Source organism: Choristoneura fumiferana, chromosome 27 (genome assembly GCF_025370935.1).
Source record: "Choristoneura fumiferana chromosome 27, NRCan_CFum_1, whole genome shotgun sequence".
Taxonomy (NCBI): Eukaryota; Metazoa; Arthropoda; class Insecta; order Lepidoptera; family Tortricidae; genus Choristoneura; species Choristoneura fumiferana.
This window is the reverse complement of record NC_133498.1, coordinates 10,078,649-10,098,890: the sequence shown is the minus strand read 5'-3', so window position 1 is coordinate 10,098,890 and position 20,242 is coordinate 10,078,649. Positions and strand designations below refer to the sequence as shown.

The window sequence follows — 20,242 nt, the reverse complement described above, 5'->3', positions numbered from 1 at the left end:
CCTCATGAAGCAAACATACAAGTAACTCGAAGCTGCATCTTTAAAAAGGACAAAATATCTCATACCTTGCACCGAAGACTCACTCATAGGCCCGCAGACATCGCTGTAGACCAGGTCTCCCGGGCCGAGCTCACCTCGATGAGAACTACGGAATGGAATACGGGTTTGCTTTCCATACATGCAAGCTTCACAAACAAATTTTTCTAAATCATTCTCGTTGCACTGAAGCTGTCCATTTTTAATCATATTTCTTATTTCTTTCACATTTAAGTGTCCAAGTCTTTCATGCCAAACCTTCAAACTTCCTTCTGAGGCTTGAACTGTATTACAACTTGCACTGATAACTGTTTTAAAATTCATTTCATAAAGATTATTCGACTTTTGAGTTGCAGTTAAAACTATTTCATCGTCTTTATAGATCAGTGCAGATATGTCTTTCTTCAGTATTACAAAACCTAAACGCATGGCGGCTCCTTCAGAGAATAAGTTCCTGCGAAGTTCTGGTATATACAAAACTTCTTTTAAAATATTAGTCTCCCATTGTCCATTAAGACATTTCTTTATCAGCACTGTGCCAATGCCTTTTACTTTAAGTTCGAGTTGATTCCCTAATTTCACCATTCTGTTGCAACCACTGCTATATTCTTGCAGATGCAGGAAGAAATCCTTTCTATAGGTCATGTGTACAGATGCTCCACTATCTAGTAACCAAACATCATCATTACAATCAGTGGCAGCACAGGCATTCTCAACTACATGGAATGCTACCATGTTACTCTTGTCTTGATTGGAATTGAAAGGTCTCGGTCCTGGTTTCCTTGCACGACAATCTCTAGCAAAATGGCCGCGCTTATTGCAATTATAGCAGACAAAGCGTTGACGAGTATTCGCAGCGTCATCATGACTCTGTTTCTGTTTCTCCTGGGCCGTCACAAGGGCCACTTCGTTTTGTTCTTCAGCTGTCAGACTGGCTTCTTCATCCATGAGTCGAGCAGTGAGGTTGTGAATTGTTTGCTGAGTTTTCTCAAGCGACATCCACGCCTGTCTTAGGGAGCGGTACTTTGACGGTAAAGTACTAATAATTTTAGTAATAATAGCAGTCTCGCTTATTGTTTCACCACTATCCTTAAGCTGTTGTGCCAGGCTCTCGACTTTAGAAATATGTTGTGCTACACCATCTGACAGATTCATCTTGTAGTTATAGAATCTCTCATGGACCAACATTTTGTTGAATTCGGACTTTTGCTCATAAATCGATTCAAGCTTATCCATAATTTGCTTAGCATTCTCGCAATTTTCAATTAGCGCAATTTGTCTGTAATCCATTGCAGACGTTATAATAAACATCGCCGCGCCGTCATTTTTCTTCCACTCTTCAATTTCTTTCGTATCTTTCGGTTTCTCCATACTAATGTCTATACCCTTTGCTCGTAATGCGCATTTAATTTGGAACCTCCACTGACGAAAATTATTTCCATCAAAGCGCTCTACATTCATTTTTAATCCTGAAACTTCCATTTTCACCATTGACAGGAAAAAAAATCACTTCATATTTCACTTTATTTTATACCGAGATAAATATACTTCACTGCTCTTTACTAGTTTTATTGATGCTGGGCCCATAACCTGATAGAGTTTAGCAAGCTACCAATAAAACAGTAAGATTTCTGTAACACTATTGAATATATTTAGCTGGTAGTTCTATTTACTTGACATACCCAACTGACATAACAGAAAATCTTCTAAACAAACCATAGATGAAACTAAATACTACAAACCTCTTTCATGTAAAATTACAATCCTAACACGTTCGCGTGAAGTATTGGATTTAGCAGTTGAATTAGAATTCCAGTTTTCAACTAAATTTTCATAGGAATCGCTTGAAGGACACTCATGCAAAATTCAATGACTTTAAGTATAACGGTTGATATTTTACGATTTCATACATTTATTTCATATTTATTTAATTTCATAAATTTAATTCCCATGGGAATTAAAAATAGTATTTGTGTTATTCCCGAGATTCATACAAAAACGTTCAATCGTTGTGTTAACTAGAGTGTATAAGTCGTTCGTAAAACCCATTTCACCCTCGACATATCAATCCCCGCCAGCGGCTCGGTTGGAATAAAATTCTCGGCTAAAATGACGTTCTTTATCTCCTATCTTAAACTGAAATTAAAGCACTTGAATAATGTTACTACTTCTATTTTCATCATCATTATCATCATCATATTGGCCATAGGACGTCCACTGTTGCACACAGGCCTCCCCCATTTTCCATCATCAACAGCTACTTGTTTGCGCGCGTCTCAGACTCCAGCTCCAATCTAAAAACTCTTCCGGAAACGACACTTCCGTAACATGCCTGGTAGAACTCTCACCAGTGATGTAGATGTCCTCGAGATGGAAGTAGTGGTGATGCAAGGCGGCCCGGTACAAGGCGGCGGCGGCGGGCGCCGAGAAGGCGTAACCCATACCGGACAGGTAGCGGGGGTACACGCGCCCAGAGAACATGTACCGGGGACTATACCTGGGAAGAAGGTAGAGGATTAGAACAAAACAATAAATCCCACTGATATTATAATGCGAAAGTTTGTAAGTCTGTTTGTTGTTTGTTACCTCTTCACGTCTAAACCGCTGAACCGGTTTAGATGAGATTCGGTATACAAATAGTTTGAGGCCCGGGGAAGTACATAGGATAGTTTTTATCCCTGAAAATTGCTCCCTCAAGATAGCGATAAACAAATTCTACGCGGAAGGAGTCGCGGGAAACAGCTAATCAACTTAATATACTCCTAATATGCCATCTATATGTCATCTATTGCCAATCACAATATGCTACATTCCTAAAAATATAATAATAGCTCCGTTAGTTAGATAAAAAAAGAGTCACGTATTTTTAACCCCGACGCGAAAAGAGGGCTGTTATAAGTTTGACCGCTATGTGTGTCTGTGTGTGCGTCTGTCTGTGGCACCGTAGCTCTTAAACGGGTGGACCGATTTGAATGCGGCTTTTTTATTTGAATTCAGGTTTTCTAGCGATGGTTCTTAGACACGTTTCATCGAAATCACGTGACAAAGTCGGGGGTTTCAAACTTTTTGTCGGTTAGGTTATTCTTTTGTCAATTAATCAAACAAGATTATCAACCTTTTTCATAAAAAAAAACCCTTAATTGAGGTCTGATCGGTCTGTTACTTTAGCAGACTGATTAAGCTTGTTAGACGGTTGTCAAGAAGTATGATTCATAAACGCTTGCTAGCAGTCTGCTAGTTGTTGAGCTGCTGATAGACGGATTAGACGCGTTATGTTGGCCATCTTGACAAATCAAAGACAAAAAATGGCCTCGTGGATAATTTAAAAAAAATTGACAGCAGTGACAGCAAATTAGCAAGAAAAAAAAAGCGAGATGTTTGTTTGCGAGATGGGTGACCTTATGAGGTGCTCGATTTATGGGTGAACTAATGATCAGACGACCGGATGGTCAAGTGACTAGAGAACCTGACTACGAAGCTTGAAGTCCCGGGTTCGATTCCCGGCCGGGGCAGACATTTTTATTAATAATACGAATGTTTTTTCTCGGGTCTTGGATGTTTAATATGTATTTAAGTATGTATCTGTCTATATAAGTATGTTTATCCGTTGCCTAGTATCCATAGTACAAGCTTTGCTTAGTTTGGGTCAATTGGTGTCAAGTGTCCCATGATATTTATATTTATTTATAATGAGGCACCCTATTTATGACTGATCTTGCACTTGTTATGGGCGTTAGCGACTGGCCTAGCTTCGCAAATGAGGTCCTCGATTTATGGGTGACCTTATGAGGTCCTCGATTTATTGGTGAACTAATGAGGTCCCCTATTAATGGCAGATCTTGCACTTACCACTTGTTATGGGCGTCAGCGACTGGCCTAGCTCCGCAAATGAGGTCCCCGATGAGCATGTATTCCTTATTTGCTGGATGTTTGTCGTGTTCTTTTGATCGGTTGCGAAGGTTCAACATCAAGGCTGGTACATTTATGTAGGTGTCATCGTCAGTTTTGAGGATGTAGCGGACTAGAAAGAGAAAAAAAATTGTAGGATAGTTGAGAGAATACTGTTGAAAAAAATAATGTGAAAATATTTAATTTGGGAATTAAGGTTGGTGGTGGTGGTTGGTGAACGGTTGTGTGCTCGGTTTAAACTTGTGAATGAACTTGTAAAAAGTTCGGAACGTGTTAGTATTATTTGTGGTGTTTGAGATGGTTGGGTCTGTGTGACATAACATATGTGTTGATATAAGTGGAAGGGGAGGGGGGCGGCTTCTGCATGATCAAAAATATGTCACACAGACGTAGCTGTCGTCGTGTCGTAATGGAAGAATAAGGCAAATAAGGTTGTGATAAATTAAATTTGTGTATTTAGTTTTAATAAATTTCAGTAGATTTTAAAAAACTTACCGCTCTCGTTGCATTTATTGGTCACCCATTTCAGCATCATAATCGATTTCAACGTCAAATTGTTGTATGAATCGATAAAACCCTCCTGTATGACATCACCGTACTTCTGCACTTCTTCCTCTATTTTGCTTTGTACTTCAGTATCATTTTCATTACTAGGTAACCCTAGTAAAAATAACAGCTTGAAGTCTGGTTCTGTATCACCATCAAGCAAATTATCATTTTTATCAGACACTACATCGCTTTTAGCAAAGTTTTTATCTTTCCTTAAAATCTTTAAAACTTTATCTAAATTGGCGTTCTCTTCGTACCCGTTAGGAGGTATTTTCATGACGTTGCTTTCGTAATCATAGTTGTATTCATCGTCATCACCTTCCCCTATTTCTTTGTTCATATCAAACTCTGGTAGCATATTGTCATCTTCAAACCTCTTTTCTTCAGGTACATCAGTTTTTTCACTATCTATATTATTTTGCAACGCTTTAGCTAACTCAGGCAGTAGATGCTTAAAACTACTAACATCTCTTTTGATCCTTTCGCTACTATTTACATTATTTACATTTTTATCTAAATCTGGATACAAATCATATGTATAATTATAATCCTTGTATTTCTCCCTAACTTTGTTGTATACCTTTGATAATTCTAAATATGTTCTGTAGTCCCCCCACGTCTCTCTGATAGCGACACGTTGATCGAAGTTCGTGGTAGAGGAACATACTATGATAAGTAGAAATAAATTGTTCTTTTTGTTTCTAGTGTGGGGCGGACATATGTGTTTTGGTTCGTGAATGGTCGTCACGTTGTTTGGTTGAACGTATATTTTTGTATCACGATTTGTATGGATGGACCAACCTGCTACAACACCTGGAAAAAAACTAAACATTAATCAAAATATTAAGCTTAAGATAACTGTTATTTATGGCTGGACAGTAAGGAAAACCAACGAAGAGATTCTAACCATGGTCAAAATGAAAACAACGTAACGGGATACCATAAGGTATTGAGTGATTCCATGATAAGACACTTAATACGCCACGACCATTTATTTTTACCCGACTGCCCGAAATGCTGCTGCGACTGCTCAAAAATTCTTAGTACCTAATGGGTCCCGACTGTTGAACTTGTAGTTACAATACAATACAAAGACTCTTTATTGTACACCAGACATAGTAAGCGATACAGAAAACAGATACACAGAGAAAAAATTACAAGGTGAGCAATAGGCGGCCTTATCGCTTAAGAGCGATCTCTTCCAGGCAATCTTTTTTTACAGAAAGAAGGAAGGACTAGTTAGTTAGCTACTTAACAGAGTTCTAGACCAGTGTTTTGCAATTTGACCCACAGGAAGTGGGTCAAATACAACTTGCAAGATTTGACCCACACATACATAGATACATACATACATTAAACATACATTGCAAGTTAAAAAAGCTTTTAACTGTTATTAAACGGAGTTTAGTCTCAAGGCATAAATGGGTCAATCAACTATTTTACCGACACTTTGGGCGTCTCCTGCGTTACCAAAATTGTCTCTGACGTTACCAAAAAATCGTACTTCCAATAAGATATTTCACGGTTTAATAGGTGGAACTTACTCTCTTATTCATGTACACCATCTATTAAATTGCAGAAAAAACATGGTTACTTACAAAAATCTGCAATTGTTTGAAAAATGTCGCGGACAGATTAGTGTCGGTAAAAAGGTTGATTGGCCCAATTGCGTTTGTGGCACCTGAAGAAGTATGTTTAACAGCTAACAGGAAACTCGTCAAGGTTTTGAGTTTCTATTGAGATTGTTAATCTACGTATTACCATAGTCGTACCATTGTGATTTTCTAAGCTTAATATTGTGATGACTTAAATTTTCATGTCAATGCTAAATGGTATGCACACATAACAAGTAAACGCGTTAAAACATGTAGGTATTTTACTAAAGACGAATTACGACGGCAGGTTATATAGTTTTCCGAATTCGTTATTTACCTGTTTTTTTTTCCCTCCATGGGAAATCCATTTTACTGAAGCTTATTTTCACAACAGCGTTTTATCCCAATTTTAATCGCCACAGCAACAGTGTCGACGTACCTCCGGCGGCTTCTTATATGTGGTTTTGGCCCTTCAGGCCGATGCAAACTTAACATAACCTAAACCTACGTTTGTTTCTGTGTCGATTAAAGTTGGGAAGAAACGCGATTGTGTAAATAAACTTCAGTAATAACCTAACCAACAAAAAGTTGGAATACCCCCGACTTTGTCACTTCAAAGTTCGATATCTCAAAAACGGCTGAACCGATTTTGATAAAACATGTCTAAGAACCATCGCTAGAAAACCCGCTTTCAAATAAAAAAACCGCATTCAAATCGGTGCACCCGTTTAAGAGCTACGGTGCCACAGACAGACAGACACACTTAGCGGTCAAACTTATAACACCTCTCTTTTTGCGTCGGGGGTTATAAAAGCATATTGGGAAAAAAGCGAATGGCAATTTTGCTGCTGGGAAATAACGATTCTGGTAAATTTATCTAATCAACCATGTCACCTTTCCACGTCTAAACCGCTGAACCGATTTAGATAAAATTCGGTATACAGACAGTTAAGAGTCAAGAGGAAAGAGAAGTTCCCACGGGATATCAATAAACGAATTCTATACGGACAGAGTCGCGGGCAACAGCTAAATTAAGTTAATTAATTAAGTAATTAGGTTAATTAAGTTAATTAAGGCCGCCTATTGCTCACCTTGTAATTTTTAATAATTGTTTTCTGTATCGCTTACTATGTCTGGTGTACAATAAAGAGTCTTTGTATTGTATTGTAAAAGCTTGTACTAACCTTTGCTCATCTGATCGTTGGCTTTATTGTACACCGGTATGTACATAAGCACGCAGAACATTATCATAGCCATGCAGAAGAGGAAGAATTTGGCGAGAGCGGTGACAGTCGCGCGCCGCGCGCGCCCCTCCGGCGACGGCGCGCGCGCGCAGCGACGCGTTTCGTACCTGCCGGAGGATATGATCAGTAGGTACGTCAACATTATTCCATCCCAGCCTATATACGTCCCACTGCTGGGCACAGGCCTCCTCTCAGAACAAGAGGGCTTGGGCCATAGTTCCCACGCGGGCCCAGTGCGGATTGGGAACTTCGCACGCACCATTAAATCGCTTCGCAGGTTTGTGCAGGTTTCCTCACGATGTTTTCCTTCACCGCAAAGCCCGTGGTAAATTTCAAATGTAATTCCGCACATGAATTTCGAAAAACTCAGAGGTGCGAGCCGGGGTTCGAACCCACGACCCTCAACGTCAACATTATGCCAGTAGAAAATTAACGCACAATTTTTTTTTTATGAGTGTTTGGACTGCTTTCCCCACGCGGGGACACCATTGATTTGCTACATTTTCAATTTACATCAAAATTATTTATTTTAATACTAGCTTACGCCCGCGACTCCGTCTGCGCGGATCTAGGTTATCGCGCGGTGGCGCCCTCTACCGCCCTTTAGCGTTCCTGTGAATAGCTAAGCTAAGTGTTATAGATGTCAATGCTGAATAAGAATGTTGACACCACCACTCAATTGACGTACTTTTTATGAGCTGTCAAAACACAATTCTCCCATAGAGTTTGAATGGTAATAGCAACTTATGACGTCACTTGTTCGCACACTCAATCAACTAACTATTTATTTGTTTTAAAGCAACAAAATATCTAATTTCGCAGTTAATCGAAAATTAATCTGCTTATCAGGGCTAAAATAAAGCGTTTTTTTAATGGAGTCGTTTTAGGCTTTTGGCTTATAACTTCTAAATTGCATTTTACCTTTTTATCAATATTCTCAGATCTCAAGACTTCTTGGTCTCAAAATACCTAAATTGCAGAATGCCTAATTTTGTTTTCTTATGACACCGGAATCATAATATGGCTGAATTTCAAAATACCTTAGTCTCATACATAATACCTAAACTTCAAAATCACTTTCATGGCAAAACAACACCCAAAAGCCAAAACAACAACAGCCAAAAGTTAAAATATTTACCTAAATTTGTAATATTTTGTCATTTCTGTCATTCGGTATTTGAATGAATTGTGCACTTCAATCTTTAGGTATTTAGAGAATATGACATTTTAAGTCAGTCATAATGAATTTCGTTCATTTTAATACAAGAGACAATTTGACATTTTAGGTACAGTCATGGGCAAAGATATTGACACGGCCAAAGTTACAAAAATATGTATACACGACTTTATGCACTTAACATTAAGGCCGTGTATACATATTTTTGCAACTTTGGCCGTGTCGATATCTTTGCCCTTGACTGTATATGAGCCCATGGTAATTTGAAAATTAGGGGTATTAGTGAATAAGGTATTATGAAATTTAGTGGTTTAGCAAGCTGCCAATAATTCGATCCTTTGTGCTGTCTTCTAACCTTTTTGTTATTTCCGTATAAAGATACAAAGCGCTAGGGCCCCAGGAACCAAGAGTCTCGACATCGGAACAAACTCATATTCGGTGTTTAAAAATACTTTCGCTTTTAATCAACACTTGTACAAGAATCTTACCTGTCTGCGCCATCGCTTTCGTAGACATCATTGACGAAATCAACATAACTGCCGTCATTAACAAACGTTACACTGACAACGTTTTCAACTATCACATCACCATCACCATAATTGTCAGCAAAAGCGTTATTATTCACAATAATCGGCATTCCTTCGACTATTCTGAATTTTAAGAATTTACTGTCATTCAGTACAAATGGAAAATCGTCCGCATGAATTGACAATTTGAAAATTCGGGCCAAAATTTGGACCCGTGCTGAATTAGGGTGACACTATTTAAACTCTTGTAACCTTCTATGGGCGTGTACACGAAAAACCGGGTCGGTATTGTCCGGGCCGGTAAATAATGTTACCCACCTCTCTCAAGTATATTTAGAACATTTCTTTTCACTGTAAATCAATTAAGCCCGAAGTAAAGTAGACCGAATTGAGATCAAAAGATAATAAGTATATCAGAACATAACAAATACAAATTTTTCAGTCTACATAAATACATATGGTTATTTTTTTCTTGCGTCCTATACCACTCAATGGTATAAGATGGAACAAGATTAAATTTTTAATGATATTCTGAATGATCAGTTTACCTTGTTGAATATATTTTAAATATTTTTCTGCTTGAACTTTTATTTGATTTGTCGATTAATCATTTGTACTGTACTGACAGTAGCTCCTCTTAACTGGTACAGTCAATATTGAACTGCGCCTGTTATAGAGGCCACGCTTTCAGGTTAAACCAATTTTTGTTATGTAAATATCAGCGAAAATCCCAAAAAATTAGAACAATACAACAATCAGTTATTGTTAGCTTACACAAATGACATAAAGGTTATGATATGAGTTCACCTCTAGCCTTTAAAACTGACTAGTTTTGGCCGGCGACGTCACCTACGTAGATTACTTATTCTACTGATATTATTAACGCGAAAGTGTGTTTGTTACTCCTTCTCGCTAAAACAGCTGGACGGATTTTGATGTAATCTTACATAATACTTAAGTGCCATGATGTTCAATATCCCTAATGTTAAATAACATAATAACACTCCCTATTATTCTTCGTTATGGGTAATTTATTTTTGTTTCGGCCAGATTTTTTTTATATCAAATAATTAGTGTGTACGTTATAATTTTGGGCATATTTTTAGGACATTTGGTCATAGGGGAAATGAAGTATGACAAATGTATCTTTACGGCAACAAAAATTATGGCAAATAATCATTATGGAATATAAAATTATGGCAAATTAAACTCGTGCATATGAATTTCGATCAAGCGATAGAGAACCTCCGTTACGACAGGCTATTGGGTTTGACTCACCTGTAAGAGAGAATGGGACTATCATCGCTGTCACGGCCCGATGAGTAGTACCTGTCTTCGTAGTCCTCGTCATGCGCTTGTGCCATGTAGTGCTGGCTGTCAAGGTGAAAGGAACATGTCAACAATTAAACAATAATAATAATTATTATTATTTATTTTATGTCAAAGGAAGGTAAACGAGCAAATGGCTCAACTGATCGTAAGTGATCACCACTGCCCATGGACACCCGCAACACCAGCGGGATTGCAGGTGCGTTACCGACCTAGAGGGCTAAGATAAAATGCCTCTTGTGCCAGTAATTTCACCCGCTGTCTTACTCTCCTCGCCGGAACACAACAGTGCAAGCACTGCTGCTTGGCGGTAATGATATCTTGGGACAAATCACACCAATTGACCTAGCCCGAAAATAAGCAAAGCTTGTACTTTGAGTGCTAGACAAGACATACATATTATATGTATAGATAAACATATACTTAAATACATACAAACATCCAAGACTCAAGTACAAACTTTCGAATTCATCATACAAATATTTGCCCGTCGCGGGAATCGAACCCGCAACCGCTAGCTTCGTAGTCAGGGTCACTAACAACTTCACCATCATCCCAGCCTATATATATACGTCCCATTGCTGGGCACAGGCCTCCTCTCAGAACAAGTGGGCTTAGGCCATAGTTCCCACGCGGTCCCAGTGCGGATTGGGAACTTCACACACACCACTGAATTGCTTCGCAGGTTTGTGCAGCTTTCCTCACGATGTTTTCCTTCACCGCAAAGCTCGTGGTAAATTTCAAATGTATTTCCGTTTCCGCACATGAATTTCGAAAAACTCAAGAGGTGCAAGCCGGGGTTTGAACCCAAGACCCTCTGCTCTAGAGGCGATAGGTCAAACCACTAGGCCACCACGGCTTACAACACAACTACCGCACTAACAACTTACGAGTAGCTAATTAATGAGGGCTATCGCGTATGAATTCGCCGCTAGAGGCGCTAGTGTAGCGTGAGGTCTCCGAAATGTCAAATCTCATAGTTTTTGGGTGAGCTACGCGGGTTTATTTATAATTAGAATAATATTGTGAATATTTTGCATTATCTGAAATTAATTATGGCAATTATGCGTTACGGGGCAATGAATGTCTGTGTTTTGAGACATTTTTGTCTTTCGGAAACCTTTGCCCTCCCTTTTTTCCGAACAAAACGGGACTACGCAACATTGTGGTTCCTCGATATTTTTATGGTACGGTTTAAGGCGTATTAAATATGATTTTAATCTAAACTTTGTTTTCACGCCCGTAATAACAGACTTTGAAAGCCACACTTAAAAACCTCACGTAACAGAGGCGCCATCTAGAAAGACAAAAAACGATAGCCCTCATTACATTATACTGGCCGTGGTCACGAGTACTGACAGTCGAGTTGAGTGACCACTCAGACCAAAGCCAAACAGTTTCTTCTTAGAATTGTATGTGTTTATAATGTGATAAGGCTGTGTTTCCACCAGAGATATGCGAGTATGTGTTGCCATTGTGTTTTTCATGAACCAATAGGAACGCTACTTTTACCTAGTCTCGCACAGCACAGCTCTAGTGGAAACAGCCGAGCGGAGCGAAATAGGTAAATGAAGCGTTTCTATTGGCTCATGAAAACACATTCCTCTTAAAACATCCTCGCACATCTCTGGTGGAAACGCATGACATTGGTATAGTATAGTGATTTTCAATCTGTGGGTCGTGGACCCCCCGGTCCAGTCCCGGTAGCGGAAGGTATCTATAAAATATCACCGTTACTAATTATTCAATATTTGTATTATGAACGTAAGAACACAAATAACTGTAAGTGAAGGTAAGCAGGGGGTCGCCGTAAAAGTTTGAAAAACACTGGATAGTTAAAGTACCTTCCTAGCGTTAGGTAGCTTGCGCTAAGCCGTTTTATTAAACTTCCTGCCGTATCAAACGCAGCGATAACGGCTAAATAAATTAAAACGCAGTTGTAAAGTTAACCACGTCCTACTTGATAAAGCCAAGGCCGTGCCAAATCCTATTCAGGAATACTTCTACACAAATATAACAATTCAACCATAATTAAAATACCTAATAAATATAAGGGACCTTCCACACGACGTTCTTTTGCGCTCACAAACGCAAGTCGAACGCTCAGCAAACGCAATGGAGCCGGCACGTTTTAACCTTATACACGATCCCTTAGCCTTACACGTTTGTATCGCCTCGTATCCCCTCCGCCCTCACCCGTCGCTCCCCCCTCGCTGAGGCGCGCTGCGTTTGTACCAATACAAATACAATACGCGTTCCAAGTTCCTTTCAAATGCGTTTGTAAAAATCGATACAAAAGACAGCGCGTTTGTTTAATTTGAGACAAAAACCTGGCTGATGATGATGATGAGCACAGGGCACGTATCTGAATATCGACAATTGAAATATCGATAGCTAAAATATCGACGGTCAAAATATCGAACCCAACCTAACCTATTTCGTCGACTTTTAAACATTAGACATATTAATTTTCGATATGTATGCTTATAAACTCTCCACATATGTCAACACCAAAAGAAAGTATTAGTATTATTGGACATACATATGAATGCCTGCATAACGGGTTGGCATTATGTAATTGTAATCCTCTAGAATTCGTAAATAGCTATAGGTACCTAGGACTTACCATAGACCGCAACTTTAATTGGAGACTCCATATCGATGTTTTGTGTAACAAACTGAGAGCCATACTATGTAAATTTAATAATCTAAAACGTTCACTTAATAGGGCAACATTGCACACTTTATACCACGCCTTGGCAGATTCAGTTATAAGATATGGACTAGTTGCATATGGGCGTACTTTCCAAACATATCTAAACAGAATTTATAACCTACAACTTAGATTAATTAAAATATTGTAGATAAAAAAACAAAGCAATACTGTAAAGGAAAGTACCATATCTTGTTTAAGAAATGTAATGTGTTACCTGTACATGTTAAATGTAGGTACTTATTAGCTGTAGATCAGTATAAATGTCCAACATATAAGATAAGTAAAATATATAACCGTAATTTTAGAAAAACATCGTCACGTAAAATATTTGTTGAACCGAGATCACTTAATAATTACTACGGACAAAGAACAAGAAGGTACCTGATACCACGCATTTACAATAAAATCATATCTGAAAACGAGTGTGAAACGAAAAATATATTTAAATCTAAAGTAAAGGCGTGTTTGATGGATACCTTCATTAAAGAAAGTAAAGTTAAGGCGCATTAAATACTGTATGCTTGTGAATTTTGTGTGTTTATGTTTATCTTGCTTTGGGTACGTAAGTAAGGTAAAATCGATGGCAGCAAAAGTAGATACGGACATCTACATTTTTTCAAAAATGCTTTTTTTACAAAAAAAACTTATTTCAACCATATCTATAAGTCTGTTAAAAAAATATTTCAATTTCAAAATAATGAAGAAAAATTTGGCACGTAAAAGAAAACATCTACACTAGCTTTTGAAAAAACATCGCAGTAGAAACGGACATTTGAATTTATCCGCTTTTACTTCGGAGCTTTGACAGGATGCTTGTGACGTCAATAAAGTCACATGCCACTTGTCCGTTTATACGTCATACTTTTTGCATATGTCTCAATCTACAAAGTTTATTATTTCTAATTTCTATGAGGAAATTATTTGTTTTTTCTTAAAAATATTAAAACAAATAGATATACTTAACATTGGTTTCATACACTTGTTTTTTTTTTTATTTAGACAGCAAATGAATTAAAAATTCTTAACCTAAGTAAGTACTTAAGTTTCTATTGCTTGCAGCTTACCGCTTTTTGGAAACGACACGCCTGACTGAACAGATTTTGACTGATGATGACGAGCAATCTGTTTTTTCCTAATAGGTATATAAGTAGTAGGTAGAATATCGATTATACTATTCATCATCAGCCAATAGCAGTCCGGACATAGGCCTCCCCATAGACCGCCATTGCGCCCTGTCTTCGGCTAGACACATCCAGCTTTTACCACCAGCCTTTCGCAGATTGTCCCTCTACCTGAACGGAGGGCGTCTTGGACTACGTTTGCCGAGACGCGGTCTCCACTCAATATCTTCAGCGGTTGTCGGTGCTTCAACAGATATGACCCAGCCCACTGCCACTTCAAGTTGTTAATTCTATGAACTATGTCGATGACCTTAGTTCTGTGTCGGATAGTCTCGTTGCGGATTTTATTCTTCAGAAAAACTCCGAGCATAGCTCGTTCCATAGCTGGCAGGGCCGCGTTTCAGCTCCGTATGTCATGACGGGTAGGACGCACTGGTTAAAAACTTTCGTTTTCAGACATTACGGTATAATTGACGAAAAAACTCGACATAATTTTTCGAATGCTGCCCAGCCCAGCTGAATCCTTCTCTTGGCCTCCTTCTCAAAGTTGTGTTCTACCTAAGGCTACTGTTACATTATGCTCGTTATTAGCATGCTAATAAGCATGCTAGTACCTGCTGTACTGTATGACACAGAAAAAGCATGCTTAATAGTAGCAAGCCGTGGTGGCCGAGTGGTTTGACCTATGGCCTCTCAAGCAGAGGATCGTGGGTTCAAACCCCGGCTCGCACCTCTGAGTTTACATTTGAAATTTACCACGAGCTTTACGGTGAAGGAAAACATCGTGAGGAAACCTGCACAAACCTGCGAAGCGATTCAATGGTGTGTGTGAAGTTCCCAATCCGCACTGGGCCCGCGTGGAAACTACAGCCCAAGCCCTCTCATTCTGAGAGTAGGCCTGTGCGCACCAGTGGGACGTATATAGGCTGGGATTATTATTATTATAATAGTAGCACGTCCCTATGCACACATGCTAGTAAGTAGCATTTGCTGAATAGTAGCATGCTTTCGTGCTAGTAACTAGCATGTGTTGGTACCTTAACTGCAAAATCAGGCCGAGGTATGTGTACTCCGAAACAACATCAAGAAGATTTCCACTAACGATGACGGGCCTCTGATCCATGTGGCCATTGATGACAATTTTGGTATTATCCACATTCATTATAGCATTATATTATTTATACTATTATAGTACATACTGTTTTATTTTTACAGTTTATATTGTTTTGTTTTGGTATATATTTTGTACGTAATTTTATTACTTGTACCTACTGTTGATTTATTTAATTTATTAGTGTAAAACTATAAAAAATAACTTAGTTTTTGAGTACGTAAAAACAATTATGAGTAAACAAAATAAAAAAAAAAATATTTTTTAATTTAACACATATTTTGAGGGTTTTTAACGAAATAAATGAATTTATATATGATAGACAGCGATGAGGTTGAGTGGTAGATAACTCATTTAATAATATGAATAAAATGATTAATGCAAAGTAAATAAAGACATCTACAAAATTTTATCAAAAAAAGGGTGAATACTCGTTGCATGTTGTTTAGATTATCTCTAAACACTCCTCTAAGTTTTACCGGAGATTCTTACCTTAGCTTATTCGTATTTTATAACGGAAAAGGCGTTTGTTTCACTACAACGCATAAACGGATATCAGGCAGATGTCTTCCTCTACGTTTAAGCTCTTTCAAAGTAAAAAAAGACATCTACAATTTTTCATTAAAATAATGTTACAGAAATAAAATCTGTTGAACAATCACCAAAGAACATTATTTTAATGCATCATAGAAAATTTCATGGTCCCATTAATCTCAAAGTAGTCATTATTTTTTACTAAATACGCTCTCCTGTAAAATAGCTATTTTGTAGATGTCTTCTTTACTTTGCTGCCATCGAAATGTCCAGTGCTTAAAGTTGCTCTATAACCGGATAGCAAAGTGGTTAGAGAAACCTGACTACGAAGCTTAAGGTACCGGGTTCGTTTCCCGGCCGGGGCAGATATTTGCATGAATAATGCGAATGTTTGTTCTCGGTCTTGAATGTTTAATATGGATTTAAGTGTGTATTTAAAGAGTGCTGTCTTCGCCAACAAACTGCTTAGCAGTTTGGCGAAAATATTTTTAAGTAATTTTTGTAAAATGTGATGAATAAATAAATAAAAAATAAATAAAAAAATATTCAGATACGTCCCCTGATTATAACATGCAGGGCCGATGATCAAACAAGTTACAAGTCCCGTCTCATCTCCACGGTACAATACACAGGGCCGGCGCAGCGGCCGAGGCGGCCGAAGTTGTCAAGAAGCGCAAATATAGTGGTCTTTATGCCGGATACAACTTCATTGCCTTCGGCGTCGAGACGCTCGGTCCGTGGGGCCCTGGCGCAAGGGAACTCTTCAGCCAACTGGCAAAGAGACTGGTCGAAGCCACCGGAGACAAGAGGGCTGGCAGCTTCCTCGCTCAGCGTCTTGGCATCGTCATACAGCGAGGAAATGCTGCCAGCATTCTTGGAACCATGCCACAGGGGCCTTTTTAGATTTATATTCATCATCATCATCCATCCCGTTTTTATTGTTTAAATCTTTTAGTTACAAGTGACTAAAGAAAGAAAGAATTTTTTTATTAGTGACATGGTAAAAATGGTTAAGAATAATAAAAAAAAATAGTAATGCATGTCAAGAAACTGTCCCAAATCAGCATCTGCCGGTCTTGCGAACGGCGCGGTGTTTCCTTTGGGACACTCCGGTAGTCATATATAAAAAAAAAATACAGTTAAGAGTGAGACCGATACAATTTTCAGTTAAAAATACATTCCTATTTGAAGGGTCCACGGAAAGAACATGCCTAGTCACCTTTTTTTAAAATTGAGATTTTAATCTCAAAATGTAGAGCTCACAAAGTACTATGACTTAGGTACCACTGAATTAAATAATCTGAAAACAATATTAAATCTTTTTTTTTATCTTTTAAATAAATGGTAGCCATAGTAATTGTTCGTGATGACTAACTTTCAAACCGCTATAACTCAAAAAGTTGCTTAGGTGACTAGACACGTTCTTTCCGTGGACCCTTCATAAAAATAATAAAAAGAAACACTTACATTACAAAATGGGTTGCCAGAAGAGAAAAATAAATAGGCATAGGTCAGTCTCCTTTACCCTTCTCATTCTTAACAAAAGAGAGAAAAAAAAGAAGAAGAATAGACAAAACAACATGCGATGCGATGAATGCGCCAAATGGCGATTTCTATAAATTCGATCTGACTGATGTAGCGATGCAATGCAACGCTTCTCGCGAGTATACTTTCATGGCCGCTGGGTTTGATCATGTTGACATACAGCAGTAACACTTTGGATCGATCAATAGCCGTTAACTAATTGCTCTTTATTACCTGTCGTTTGTGGGATCTCCGTCAACAGAGTACAGTTAATTGACATCTCTGATGGTGGAGGTATATGGCGTTTACACACGCTTTAGCGAAACATCATTTATTTTTAACCGACCGCCGGAGATGGGTTATATTTTTCGAGCGTATATTATACAGTAAATAATACCATGGCCGTGAGTCATAGTATATTATTAGTTACTGAATGCTAATACGTAAACAAGTTCTTATTGAGCTAAGTAATTTATTACAACGTATCAACTAAATTCCTTTAGTTGACCAATTTTACTCTTCACTACCTTTTAGTCGTGTACCCTCCTGAGTCCGAAGTCTGGATCAATTGTAACTGCCGAACGTACTTGGTGGAGTACAAGTATATTTTTTACCGTTCGTACTTTAAAAAATTATTGATATTTAACTAACATAACTTTACTAACTTACAATAAATTGTTTGTTTAAATATAAAATAGATTCAGTAAGGGTGAAGGCCTCCTCCAGACTTTTCCATTGCTCTCTTTCTTTAGCTTCTAGTTTCCAGTCTCTTCTTGATAATTTTATTAGATCTCCGCATCTTGCTGTTGGTTGTGCTGTTTATTAATAAAAATAAATAGCGATCCATAAGGCGACCGGATTAGCAAGTTCCGGCGGGCCCAGAACACTTGCGAATGGGATGATGTCATTGCGACATTGTTCGGAGGTATACAATGTGATTATCTATATGTGCTGCTCTTATACTGGGTGACTGGGTGGAACCAAATGATGATCCTTTACATACGGGTGATAGTATTGCTAAACTCGTCGCGCGATCAACGACTTTTTTTAATTTTGGACTAGTACCCTATCCTCCTGAGTCCTGACATTTTTTAACAAACTTAGTGCTTAAGACCTAGACGTGGTTGACCTGCTTTGTTATTTTGGATATTATTTCAAAACTCTTAGAGTTCTTTATTCAATGAACAATTGCAACAAAACGCGAGGACTTAAGAGGCTATGTTAAAGGGTGATCGAAACTAGTAACATAAATTGACTAATCACGAGTACTTAGATACGCACCACTGTGGCGCGCAGGGCGTTCGGCGGGTTAAACTGAACAACTTTATCCAAGGAGATTTTGGTATGTTATAGATTTAAAAGTCCTGATCAAAATTCTCTAAGGGTTACCTGTTTCCGGGTCTCTTTCAGAGTTTAGTTTAGTTTTTTAGACACTTTTGTGCAGGACTTTGAAATCTATAACATCAAAATCTCAGGATATTTAACTGAAACCACATTTTCCATACTTTAGGTCCGGGGTCCTTTTTAAATGGTCCTCCTAGACAACTATAGGTTAGGTTAGGTTTGTTTTATAGTAATGCAAGTGGGTCTCCTGATGGTAAGAGATCACCACCGCCCATAAACATCTGCAGCACCAGGGGTATTGCAGATGCGTTGCCAACCTAGAAGCCTAAGATGGGATACCTCAAGTGCCAGTAATTTCACCGGCTGTCTTACTCTCCACGCCGAAACACAACAGAGCAAGCACTGCTGCTTCACGGCAGGATTAGCGAGCAAGATGGTGGTAGCAATCCGGGCGGACCTCGCACAAGCTCCTACCACCTACAAAAGCAGCAAGTTATTGGATTGGGAGAAAAAAGAGTTATGACAAACGATCATTCTGACAAACATTACATTCGGACTTTCAATAAGTATGATAGCCGATATATGAAGTGATGCTATCTCGCTGCCTGCCCCCACTCCCCGCCGATGTCCACTTCGCGACCTTTACGCACTTGTCCCACCGCCGACGATGAGCGAGAAGCGAGTAGAGCGAGTAACTAGAAACGAGTGGGTGAGCAGCGAGAAGCGAGTGTAGTTTTGTCGCTGGCTGTAAGCGAGTGCTCGAGTGCGACGGGCGACTAGGCGACTACTCACTCCACTCGACTCGCTCGTGCGGGGCGGCCGCCAAGCTGACATCGCTGAGCGAGTATCTATAGCTCAGCAAGTTTTACAGCTCTTGTCGCTGCGACAAAAGATGTAAGAGCGAGTTCTCGCCGACAGTGTGAACAGCCAGCGATTAACTATTAATATATGTGTCTCTTTTACTCACACAGGACCTAATATCTTTTGTTCGTTTCTTGAGCGAGAAAGTCGATAGCCAATCGTTTCCTCGCTGGCGGTGAGACAACTGCCTAAACTTGATAATTCGCTAATTTCGCTGCGCAAAGCCCGATACTATTATCCATTAACCTTGACAATGTTTTTTGTAGGCATTCAAATGAAAGGAAACTATGGAGCCGGAGCCTTTGTTGGTTTAATGTCTGTCTGCTGCCTTTGTCATCAAAATAACATGCTATAGGAACATACGACGATTACCCACGAAAACCTCTAAACTGTCATTTTTGGTCAAATAACTCACTTGTTAGTTATAGCATAAATTCCTTCCTTGTAGCGATTCACCGAATCGAATTTCACCTCGATCGTATATTTAATTATAGCGTTGTGTCACAATCGTCTATTTTTTTACTTAAAACCGTTGTTGTTAACATAATAAGTTACAAAAACATTAGAAAACTAAGGAATTCAGATCGAAGGTCAATGGGGCATGGGATCCCCTTAAGCACTAAGTTTTGTTAAAAAATTCCAGAACTCAGGAGGATAGATCATTT

The 20,242-nt window shown here is 38.7% G+C and overlaps 1 protein-coding gene, 1 long non-coding RNA gene and 1 pseudogene across 3 annotated transcripts in view; 1 reads left to right on the top strand and 2 right to left on the bottom strand.

Moving 5' to 3' along the window:
* Positions 1-20,242, bottom strand: part of LOC141443370 (uncharacterized) — a 64,015-nt gene that overhangs the window by 9,760 nt on the left and 34,013 nt on the right. For both annotated transcript variants that reach the window (XM_074108608.1, XM_074108610.1), the window contains exons 2-6: positions 10,316-10,411; positions 7,274-7,440; positions 4,441-5,307; positions 3,886-4,057; positions 2,385-2,533 (exon numbers count right to left, since the gene is read on the bottom strand). In XM_074108608.1, coding sequence (XP_073964709.1) covers positions 2,385-2,533; positions 3,886-4,057; positions 4,441-5,307; positions 7,274-7,440; positions 10,316-10,401 — 1,441 coding nt within the window. In that variant the 5' untranslated portion in view covers positions 10,402-10,411. The remainder of the gene's footprint in view (positions 1-2,384; positions 2,534-3,885; positions 4,058-4,440; positions 5,308-7,273; positions 7,441-10,315; positions 10,412-20,242) is intronic.
* Positions 8,285-20,242, top strand: part of LOC141443371 (uncharacterized) — a 282,390-nt gene continuing 270,432 nt past the window's right edge. Inside the window, exon 1 of the long non-coding RNA XR_012453019.1 lies at positions 8,285-8,753. This is a non-coding gene — a long non-coding RNA (uncharacterized lncRNA). The remainder of the gene's footprint in view (positions 8,754-20,242) is intronic.
* Positions 16,443-20,242, bottom strand: part of LOC141443209 (muskelin-like) — a 15,842-nt pseudogene continuing 12,042 nt past the window's right edge.